Source organism: Amyelois transitella, chromosome W (assembly GCF_032362555.1).
Source record: "Amyelois transitella isolate CPQ chromosome W, ilAmyTran1.1, whole genome shotgun sequence".
NCBI lineage: Eukaryota > Metazoa > Arthropoda > Insecta > Lepidoptera > Pyralidae > Amyelois > Amyelois transitella.
The window spans coordinates 249,061-261,877 of NC_083536.1; the positions used below are offsets into that span (position 1 = coordinate 249,061).

General features: G+C 35.4%; 1 protein-coding gene and 1 pseudogene across 1 annotated transcript; both read left to right on the plus strand.

The window, feature by feature from the left end:
• Positions 1–12,817, plus strand: part of LOC132904326 (uncharacterized) — a 75,724-nt pseudogene that overhangs the window by 2,965 nt on the left and 59,942 nt on the right.
• On the plus strand, positions 697–11,917 carry LOC132904252 (zinc finger protein 239-like). The gene is made up of 3 exons (XM_060954179.1): positions 697–722; positions 10,636–10,839; positions 11,050–11,917. The coding sequence occupies exons 1-3, from the start codon at positions 697–699 to the stop codon at positions 11,915–11,917; spliced, it is 1,098 nt and encodes a 365-aa protein (XP_060810162.1).

A 12,817-nucleotide genomic window follows, 5' to 3' on the forward strand; every position in this document is an offset into this window, starting at 1 on the left:
CTGCGAGCCCTTGGTAAGATCACGCACCGATAACACTTCCTAATTCCTAACTGATGATCGGTTGAAAGCACCGTGGTAAGTAACTTTCTGCGAGCCCGTGGTAAGATCACGCACCGACCACACTTCCTAATTCCTAACTGATGATCGGTTGAAAGCACCGTGGTAAGTAACTTTCTGCGAGCCCGTGGTAAGATCACGCACCGACCACACTTCCTAATTCCTAACTGATGATCGGTTGAAAGCACCGTGGTAAGTAACTTTCTGCGAGCCCGTGGTAAGATCACGCACCGACCACACTTCCTAATTCCTAACTGATGATCGGTTGAAAGCACCATGGTAAGTAACTTTCTGCGAGCCCGTGGTAAGATCACGCACCGACCATACTTCCTAATTCCTAACTGATGATTGGCTGGAAGAAACCGTGGTAAGTAAACTTCCTGCGAGCCCATGGTAAGATCACGCACCAACCACACTTCCTAATTCCTAACTGATGATTGGCTGGAAGAAACCGTGGTAAGTAAACTTCCTGCGAGCCCTTGGTAAGATCACGCACCAACCATACTTCCTAAGTTCACTTTGTTTAACAATAATAGCAGAAACTTTAAATTATAAATAAACAGACCGACATTATAATCTTAATAAATTATCACACACAACACAACATCACAACTTAGTTCTTAGCAACAAAATGGTCAAATGTACGAACGAGTGAAATACGCAAAGTAAGCAGATACACAGTAATTAAGGGTGTTTACACACTTACTGAGTAAACACTTTTATATCAATTGTAATTTGTTTGAAAGACAAAACCACCTTCAGGTATGTACTCATAGGTATATGTACTAGAATTTGGGCTACATTCCAGCTTTCTTATGGTTACGTACTATTGCTATATCAAGCACCGTGTTAGTTAAGTCTACGTAATCAATATTATTATTAGAGAATAACATGAATCCCTATTGAAACTTGTAGATGTAATTGGACAACCGCTACCTACTTAAGGATTTCATAGGTATGTATGTAACACAGAATATCAATACCATACTTTGAGTTTGTAAGTAAATTAAGTGTGTAGTCGTCCTAATAACAATATGCAAACATGCAAATGCAATATAATAAAAATTATGTTTAAGCATTAGCGGATGTGCTTTGTAGAATGACGATGATCGAATATCAAAGTAAGTTTTGTAACAAAATACATAATTTGTTTATACCGATCTCTCATCCGCCGTGTGGTTCCTGGCACCAATGAAAAATAGGACCTCTCCATCTCTTTCCCATGGATGTCGCAAGAGGCGAGTAAGAAATAGGCTTCAGCGTGGTCTGTCAGCCTTTCAAGGTTGTTGGCTCTGTCTACCCCGTCAGGAATGTAGACGTGATTATATGGATGGATGGACTATTTCTCATTAGAGCGTGTTCCTGGTTGCATCCTCAAGGGTATGGCTTGGGAGCCCGGGGTCCGCTACATTTTGTTTATACCAATATTAAATGTTTCTCAAAGCTTTCAACGCATACATTTCACATTAAAACCTTATTCATGAATTTCTTCATTTTAATCTAATTATTATTGATTTTGAATGGGGTATGGTAATAATTATAAATCCTATGTCTCCATCGTTCTCATAAATTATATAATCTATATTTTGAAAAAATTGTGGGCTCTGTCTACCCCAAAAGAGATATGGGCGTGATTATACATAATTATGTATGTATATCCTATATAAATCGGTTGAATAGTTTATGCGATAAAAATATTTTCTATTCATAACAAACAATATTATCTATGATGACTTGCTTTAGGAAAGAATTAGGCTAATAAAGTTGGAATTCTTTTTGTATATTATGAGCTATCAACTTGCTACTATTTGAATCTCTATTCTATCATAACCCTTACAGTTAAATGTGACCTTTCAGTCTTTTTAAATCTGTTAGCTCTGTCTACCCCTGATTAATGGTTACTAACATAGTTTACCCATTGTCAAAGACAACGACCAGGGTTGAAGACTTTTTTATGTTCAACCTACAATGTCTAATACAAGAAGAACAGCATCCGATGACCTCCCCCTTAATCACCTCTTACAATGCCCGCAGGCAGATATAGGGTGGTGTTTTTCTACTCTGTCAGCACCACACGATTCCTGATATTTTAATATTATTCTTGTACAGCAAATTATGTAGTCATTGTATTCGAATGCAATGATGACCCTCGTGACATATAGTCTAAGATCCGGCTGCAAATGTGAGTTTGATTAACTACGCGATGAACGTAGTGAACGTTCATCGCGTAGTTAATCAAACTCACATTTTAACATACATTTATGAATAGGATAATACATAGATAATAGGGTGCCAGTCAATAAGTGGCCGCAAGTAATTTTAATTAAATTAATGTCAATTAATTTTCCAAAAAAAATTTCGTTCACTTGTTTTTTAAATAAAATATCATCCACATCATAGAAATGTATGTAAAGAATTCGAAAATCAATGGGTGCCGTTACACACTCGGCCGCAACTACTACGCAGCCAGGTGTAAACAGGTAATATTTTGGTCTATTTATACGTTCATGTCGTACACGCATGTTTTTTATATCAAATTAAAGCTAATTTTTTTTTAATATGATGATATATCGCTGCCTGTGAATAAATGGCCGCAAATTAAGGTTGCTAGCTGTTAAAAACTCGAGGTATCCGAGATAAAGTGAAAGAGAGTTAGCGCGTAACGCCACTTCTTAGACAAGGATGGCGAGTACCAGCTGTGCGAGTATTTGAAGCCATTGCGCACGCGTCAATAGATTGGTTCTCAGCCAGCGATGCAAACAGTAATACGAACGACTTTACATTTACTCCAAAATTATAATTAAGTAATTAATATTCTGCAAAAAAAAATGAAAATAAGAAAATATTTATTTCATAATAAAACATTGTTTATTGATCAAGTAAAAATGAAAAAAGCGTACTTATAAAGAATAGAATTTTGAGTATGTTTTATTTTTTTTTTACAAAAAAGATGACTGTTGAGAACCCTATCTATACGCGTGCGCAATGGCTTCAAATACTCGCAGCTGGTACTCGCCATCCTTGTCTAACAAGTGGCGTTACGCGCTAACTCTCTTTCACTTTATCTCGGATACCTCGAGTTTTTAACAGCTAGCAACCCTAATTTGCGGCCATTTATTCACAGGCAGCGATATATCATCATATTAAAAAAAAAATTAGCTTTAATTTGATATAAAAAACATGCGTGTACGACATGAACGTATAAATAGACCAAAATATTACCTGTTTACACCTGGCTGCGTAGTAGTTGCGGCCGAGTGTGTAACGGCACCCATTGATTTTCGAATTCTTTACATACATTTCTATGATGTGGATGATATTTTATTTAAAAAACAAGTGAACGAAATTTTTTTTGGAAAATTAATTGACATTAATTTAATTAAAATTACTTGCGGCCACTTATTGACTGGCACCCTATTATCTATGTATTATCCTATTCATAAATGTATGTTAAAATGTGAGTTTGATTAACTACGCGATGAACGTAGTGATTTTGCAGCCGGATCTCGTACTAATAGTGGTTAACAAGTCTGCCCGTAACTTGAGGTCTCGGGTTCGATCACAACTGAATTAAGATATACTTACATTTTTTTTTTTACATTTAAATATCTGGATCTGGGATTTATATATTCTGCTTACATTATGATTCGATTTTATCTTCAAACCAAATGTTGGAGATAAGTATTTTAAAAAATAAATTGATAGTTGACAATATTATCATCTTTACTTAGTACTCAAATTATAAAAATTAAAATATTAATACATGTATCGGTTTGAACTACGTATTTTTTTTAAAATATAAACCTTACTTTTTTATCAAGTATTAAAAAAAATATATACCTTCACCGTTAGTTGTTAAGGTTCACATTAGTCTAAGATATTGATTATCAATAATTAACCCTTTAATTCGCAGCGTTAGATATACATAACACACACATTTCGAAAATTCTACCTTCAAAACAATATCGATTCTACAGCGGTTTTTTCGATAAGTTAGTTAAAGACATCACTACCCACCCATAGCAAAATATAAAACGTTATTAAGTTGTAAATTTTGAAATTGAGGTACAAAATAGCGTCCCGACCACGAACTGCTCCCGCGCACATGGTTAGAAATATTATTTTTATTTAATTAAAAGCATGATTTTTCGTTATATTTTACATTAAATATGTTTTTATGTTTGCATTCTACAATTATTAGTACAAAATATTACTAACAAAGTCATTTTGTGTTTTCTATAACATGTAAAAGTGGAATGTTAGCTACAATTAACATTGCGAAGCTAACGGTGATTGAGGCAAAGTTACGAATGTTAACAATAACTAACATTGCGAAATGATGAGCAATGTATTTAGGCTTTTTTATTTTAAATAACCATGGTGTTGGAGGGTGTTTGCATGAATGGTGGCTTGATTTTGTTCTAGCATAAGTTGCGCTTAGAGCGTGTGAAGAAGATTCTGGTCCTCATCTCTCTGGATAGCAGTATATCAGACGGTGACAAAGAGATAGTAAAAGACGAAACTGTTTATAGTTCTGCACTTCCCTCTCTAGATTCCTCTTTGGAACGTCTGAATATTATAGACGAGTCACATGATGATACGCTTTTGCCTGAAGACGTGATACCATCCACTCCGTCTATTTCCGAAGTTCTCGCATCACATAATTTACCACAAGATTTGCCTGCCATTCAATCAATATCATCTGTCTTGTCAGTTCCACCAACTCCTGAAGCTTCAAGTGTGCCCAAGATCACTCGTTCAAGAAAGAGACCTTTACCAACCTTGTTGATAAAAAAAAGACAGCATTCATTAAAAAAAACCCTTGAATTTTGAATGGGAAGGCGGCAGATTTAAATAAACTGCAATTTTGGATGAAATAACTTTTATTGAATTTGGCTCTGAATCAAAGTCGCCATCTGAATACTATTTCGATTTCTTTAATGAAGATGTTATAAAAATAATTATAGAAAACACAAATTTATATGCCGTTCAAAAATTTCTAAAAAGTTTCAATTTCAATTTGAGTTTAAAGCGTTATGAACAGATACGTCAATTTTTACACTTTGTCGACAATACCCAACCAAATGATGATCGTTATTTCAAAGTTCGGCCGATTTTTGAAGTAATACGTCAAAACTGTCTTAAAATAGAAGAAGAACATTGGTACAGTGTTGATGAAATGATGGTGCCCTATAAAGGAACCAGAGCAAAAAAGCAAAGAAGTGGGGTTTTAAAATATTTGTCAGGGCAGAAGTATCTGGTAAGTAAAAAAAATCAAAAGCCGACGGGACCGAGGCCTTCTGATGCAATTCGCCGTGACCTCGTGGGTCACATGCCTGACTTCATAGCAACTCCAGGCAGATGCAAATTTTGTAAGAATGGTATGACAACTGTTATATGTTCTAAATGTTATTTGAGATTATGTTTTGAGAAAAAATGCAACTGTTTTAAAAATTTTCATGATCAATAATATTTTTAGGTTCATGACAGTTTTTAAAAGAGTTCCATTAAACCATTCTATATTTTTGAAGATATAATAATAATAAATGTTTAAAAAAAATCAATAGAAATTTTATTTTTATTTTCCTGTAGCTTTCGCATTGTTAAAAATACATAACGGTATTTTTGAACACTTAAATGCTGGCCACTTCGTAATGTTACGTATTTTAAACATCCATTTATTAAAAAAATAGGGTAAACCAGAGAGTGATTGCCCACAGGCAGTGATTGCCCGTTTTTAGAAAAAAAATCTGAATCAAAGTTTGTGTTCTCACTTGTTTCGAATATAATTTACTAGGTTACTCTATGGTCAATTTATAGTAGATTTTAAAATTGATAAGTGTTAACATTGAAGAAAAAAAAACAGTAATGGTAGATTTTGTCAAGACGGGTGAACGTCTTACTCAAACAGGTAAGCATTTTAGCAATTTTCTTAAGGAATTACTTGCATAGAGGTTAATTTTTTTTTGCATTTTATTTGATATTTCATTATTGGTGTATGGTTATGACAAAAGCATAAGTGTTATGTTATGTTTTTAATGAAAATATTTGCAATCAGATTAGATTGAACGGTTTTTTAATGGTGGGCAATCGCTGTACGTATTTCGGCATATTTTTAGTTATTGCCCACCATAATTTTAGTGATTGCCATGGTTAATATGTATAGTTATTGCCCAGGGCAATCATTATCGGCAATTTTTTGATTAAGTCAGTAATGTTGCCGTCACATTTATTAGCTTAATGCAACGCGCAATAATATTGTTACAATAATATTGTCAATATTTTTGCCAAACACACGCAATAATATTGACAATGTAGCAAATATTGTTAGCATTATTTCGTAGGTGCGGGTAGCCAATGCTATGCACATCTTAAGGCAAATTGCTGAAAAATACTGTGATCCGAGGTCCAGTGTCCGCTACTATACAGGGTGACATAAAACAACTGCATCCTTTTAAACATAGACTATACCCGTGCTTCTGAGCCGTTTGAGTCTATTTTTATTTAAATTAAAAATCATCATTTTCACATTTAAAAAAACCCTCAAAAACACACGCTTTATTATAGACCAATACTACAAAAAGAAATTAAAACTAAACATGTAAATAAATGTCTTAAAAATTAATTATTTTTCTAGTATCAAGATCGAGTAAAGTACAGAGTTGTCGAGATCGCTCAGCTGAATGAATTGTGTCGTTGACCTCTGAATCTTACGCGTCGCTTTTCCGCCGGCGGGGGTGATATTACGTATTTAGGATCGTGGATTTTGATACTTTTATTTTTTTTCGTACTTTTTGAAATATGAACCGATATTTTTCTTTTAACGTTTTTAAATATCCTTAAGATGAGTACACTTAACAGTTAAATTTATGCAGTTGAATTAAAAGTCACCCTGTATTAAAAATCTGGGACATAAAACCAGTTTAGGAATGTAGGGATCACATTTAAATAGTTGTAAATACTATAAATAAATAAAATTTTATGTTAGTAACAAACGGACAACCGTATGTATAAAATCTCATACGCGGAACTCCTTCGTCCCGCCATAAATTCGGTGGACAAGTAAATTTTAAAATGTCTGTTTGACAAGAGTCAAGTTTATTGAATTTTTTGGCCCGTTTGTTCCTATACACTTAAAAAGTAATTTAAATCTTTCATTTTATCTTATATCCTTTCCCCTCTTCTCTTACTCTGACTGCGCTTCAACTTCAATTAAGTAAGCTTTAAATCTATTGCTACAGGACCATCTATACTAATCTATACTAATATTATAAAGCTGAAGAGTTTGTTTGTTTGTTTGAACGCGCTAATCTCAGGAACTACTGTTTCGAATTGAAAAATTCTTCTTGCGTTGAATACACCATTAATCGAGGAATACTTTAGGCTATATAATATCACACTGTAACTATAAGGAGCAAAGAAATAATAGAAAAGGTGAAAAAACGGGGAAAATTATTTAGTCTTGAGGGCTTCAATAATTCCAAGATAATTATTCCACGTGGACGAAGTTGCGGGCACAGCTAGTCACCTATATTAACTGTCTGAAGAAAGTCGTTTGGAGGATTGGATAATAATATCGGCTAGAAAAGGATTTCCTCGAAATAGACATTTTAGACTCCGTGCAAAAGTTTTTGGAAGAAAACCCGCGCCCTAATTAGTTTTTTTTTTAAATAGGCCAGGTGATGGTTGGTGGAAGGCATTTTTGAAGAACATCAGAAGGAGTGACAAAAGTTCAAAGTCTAATTTATCATTTTAAGGTACTGGGCAATTACTGTGCTGTGATGTGGGCAATTAGTGTAAGCAATGGGCAATAACTGTACATTTTTGGATAATTTTAAATTTGTTTATTTATTTTCTAAGCCATGTAAGTTTTAACTAAAAACTGTTAACACTTTGATGGAGATCTTATTTAGACATAAGAAAAAAATTATAAATGGTTGAAACTTGTAATACTTTTTTTATTGTTTGAAGCCAAAGTGTTTGAAGTCCTTAAGTGGGCAATAGCTATACGGTTTACCCTATATATAATTAAATTTTTTAAATATTTTTTAGATTTAGTATATACATACATACATACATAAAATCACGCCTCTTTCCCGGAGGGGTAGGCAGAGACTACCTCTTTCCACTTGCCACGATCTCTGCATACTTCTTTCGCTTCGTCCACATTCATAACTCTCTTCATACAAGCTCGGCGGTTTCGGGTACTTTTGACCTGACCCTTTACCAGGACGTCCTTAATTTGATTTGACGTTCGTCTAGGTCTTCCCACTCCGACCTTTCCCTCCACACTCTCCTTGTATATCTGCTTAGTCAACCTGCTTTCATTCATCCTCTCCACATGACCGAACCATCTTAACATACCCTTTTCTATTCCTGTAACTACATCTTCTTTCACATCACAACATTCCCTTATCACGCTGTTCCTTATCCTGTCACTCAATTTCACACCCATCATACTCCTTAACGCTCTCATTTCCACTGCATTTATTCTGCTTTCATGCTTCTTTTGCCATACCCAACTTTCACTCCCATACATTAATGTCGGGACCAACACGCCCCTGTGCACAGCCAGTCGAGCCTTTTTGGATAGTTTCTGACTGCTCATAAAGGCATGCAAAGCCCCATTCACCATGTTCCCCGCGTTCACTCTCCTTTCAATATCACTATCATACTTGCCATCTGATGTAAACTTTGATCCTAGATATACAAACTCTTTCACTTGCTCCACTTTTTCTCCTCCAATCAAAATATTACATGCTGTCATTTCTTTCTCCATTTCAAAAACCAGTGTTTTAGTTTTACTTACGTTCACTTTCATTCCTTTCTCTTTTAAAGCTTCATGCATACAGTTTACCATCTCCTGTAACTCCTCCGCTGATGACGCCAGTATAACCTGATCGTCGGCATAGAGCAGACATTTGACGAGTAACTCATTCATCCTTAATCCACTTTTAGACTCTTTCAAATCTGTCAAACAGCTATCCATAAATAGGTTGAACAGCCACGGTGACGCAACACATCCTTGCCTAACGCCTTTCTCAATCTTAAACCACTCAGTGTGCGCTCCGTTTATCCTGACACAAGCACTCGAATCCTCATATAAGGATTTCAGTGCTCGTATTAAGAGACTGCTCACCCCATGCATAGAAAGTGCTGACCACAATTCATTCCTCTCAACTCTGTCATAGGCCTTTTCCAGATCTACGAATGTGCAATAGACTTTTTGACTCTTGGCCAAAAACTTTTCGGCTATGCACCGCAAGGAAAAGACCTGATCAGTACATCCCATTCCCTTTCGAAATCCCGCTTGAGCATCCCATATTTTGTCATCAGTTTCATTCCTGACTCTATTAATCAATACCTTAGCATACAATTTGCCGACGACGCTAAGCAGGCTTATACCACGATAATTTTTGCAGTCCAGCTGTGACCCTTTTCCTTTGTAAAGTGGCACGATAACAGCCTTACACCAATCTTTTGGTACTCGGCCGCTTCTCCAACACAAATTGAAAAGGCAGTACAACTGACTAGCTACTACGCCTTTTCCTGCTTTAAGCATCTCGACCGACACTCTATCACACCCAGCAGCCTTTCCCGCTTTCATACTCTTAAGTGCTTCCACAATTTCGAACATTTCAATTTCGCCTTCCATCTCATTCTCTTTTTCTTCGCTATAGCAGAAATCTTTCTTATTTCCTTCCTTTTTTTCAAATAAACTTTCAAAATAGTCCTTCCATATCTTTAGTACACATTCTTCTCCTTTCACAACGCTACCATCCTGGCATCTGATCCTAGTCAGCTCTCTGGTTATAGTATTTCCTCGGGCTGACCTTACGGATTTCCAGAATACTTTCAGATTTGACTGAAAGTCTTCTGATAGCCTTTTATCAAAATCCTCTTTATACTCTTCTTTCTTTCTAATCACAGCTTTCTTAACCAAATCTTTCATTTTCTTATATTCCTTACGTGCTTCATTCACATCTTCATCTATAACCTCTTGCATTCTTAAGTTAGCTTTTGCTGCTAACAAATCCAGCCATGCTTTCTTCTTTAATCGCACAAGTTCTTGCACATCTTTACTCATCCACGCATTTTTGTGATTTTTTCCTTTCCTTCTTCTACTTACACCACACACTTCAACAGCTACTTTCACAATTCTTTCTTTAAATTCCTTCCATCCATCTTCAATATCGCTCATTTCCTCTAAATCTTCAATTTAGTATATTACATTACTAAATCAAATAATTAAAAAAATATAACAATTTTTAATACAATTCTTGTTGCGAACTAAAGGGTTAAATTCAGAATCAACCTACGCTTGACCAATTTTTTTGATGAGCAAGTGATATTTTCTGTTTAAATAGTCGAGCAATGAAGAAAATTAAATTATTATTTGTGAGTGCTCCGGAACCGCTGCGCCAAAAGAACTGCTATATAAATACTGCATATTTTTCATAAATTTGAAAAATGTTAGTAAGTATTAAATATGTATTTTCATCTTTGGTGAAATTTACATTTTTATTTTTCAGGTACTTAAGAATGTATCAAAACTTAAAATTTTAATATCTTTTACAGGTCTGACTCAGAATTCGAAGCCTCGTCAGTGTTATCTGCTGTAGCTCCCCCAAAGAAAGCGAGCAAGAAAACGAGCCAGCGCAAAACCGTTGCTGCGAAGCAGACCCGAGACATATCGCCTTATCCAGAAATTGTTCGTAGCTTGGCTGCTGGATCGAAGCGCAAAGCTACGTCACCACCACCTGATTTTCCCTCAACGAACAGGTAAATAATATAACTCCTTTCTTTTTTTGTCGCAAAAACATCGATTTACATTTGTTTCATCATTACTTTATTAATTTATTTTCTTGTTTAGGGAAAAATGTTTATCTTCATGCAGAACGAATAGAAGCCGGTCAGGGCTTGTTAACTCAACACAGTTTTTCCTATGTCTCTTACTTGCAAAAAAATAATTATTAAAATATTTTAAAAAATTATTGAACGCCCTTATCAATGTACGAAATGTGCCAAGTCCTACAGCCGCCACGATCAGTTGTTGCAGCATATGAAATGGCATGATGGGATCAAGCCCTACATTTGTAGCTTCTGCAGTAAAGCTTTCAATCAACTTTGTAGTCTAAAAGATCACATACGGACGCACACGGGCGAGACTCCATACCTCTGTTCTGAATGCGGCAAGAGTTTCACCAACAGTTCAAACCTGCGGCAACATTTGATGCGACACAGCGGGGTTAAACCGTTCAAATGCAATTTGTGTCCAAAATCATTTACAACCAAAGGTCAGATGACATCCCACTTGACAACTCACACCGGAGTCCATCCTTATAAGTGCGAACAATGCGAGAGTACATTCACTAAAGCTAACTCACTGAAGAAACACAAACTCATACATTTGGGAATAAAACCCTTTCCCTGTGACAGTTGCAATATGCGTTTCTCATGCAAGGAACACCTAAAGCGCCACAATCGTATACACACGGGCGAGAAACCCTACAAGTGTCAGTATTGCGAGCGCGCCTTCTCCCAGAGCAACGACCTCGCCAAACATATCCGCACGCATGTTGGACAAAATATATACCAATGCACAGTCTGCAGTATGAGATTCAGACTGATCAGTGAACTGAAACAACACTATCCTACCCACTACGTCAACGGAGATGACATTCCCAAAATACCCATCAGCAAAGGAGTGGAAGCTCCCGTACTGATGATCAAGCCTGAAGAATCTACGCCCGTAGTGACATGCGATCCGAGAATAACGATTACTATAAATAGCAACGGTCTGGATAAAAATGGTTTAGCAGGTGACATTACTATCGATTTGTCCCCTGGCAAGAGTTAACAATTTTTGTTGGTATTTACCAACAAAAATTATTAACATTAAAATTTAAAATGTTATTAACATATTATTAACATATTTATGTTAATAACATTAGTTTTAAAAAAAGAAGGCAAAGGCTAATGGACTTAAAATTCTTCTTTTAGGCGATGGGTAAGCAACCTGTCTCTATTTGAATCTAATTCCATCATTAAGTCATACAGCTGAACAAAGCCTATCAGTCTTTTCGAATATTTGGCTCTGTCTTCTCAGTAAGGGACAGATACGTGATTATATTTATGTATATACGTTAGGTAGTATAATGATTTAAAATACAATTAATGAAAATGATAAATAATATAATTTAGCTGTGAATATGTGTTATAAAAATATGATGTGTTTAATGAACATTTTTTGTGATAACTCGAATATAGTTACTAGATTTTAAATTAGAGGCTATATATTTATGTACACGATTTTAATTAGTTTGAAAATTATAAGTTCTTAATGCGAATCAGATTGAGCATGGCGCAATCTGAACATCTGAATAATATTAGTAAACATTCAATATTCAAAGGCCCATACTAACTTTTATTTACATACCAATACAATACATCACTACGCTATTAATATCTTTGAAAACAAAAGGAATCGAACTACGACAGTGTGGCGACGGAGTCTATGGCGCTTATTGAAGTTAAAAAAACTGTTTGCACTTGCACTATGTCGAAAAGGCGCTTGCTTACAGAACTTCCTTTCGCTTCATTTTTCCAGGGACAACGCTTGATTGCATACAAGTTGATGTAAAATAATAAATAAAAGAGTATGTTACAGTTAACGTGGCTTAAAAGTATTTTCATGTCGGTTGGCTCAGTCTACCCCGCAATGAATATAGACGTGACTATATTTATGTAAAAGAATGAA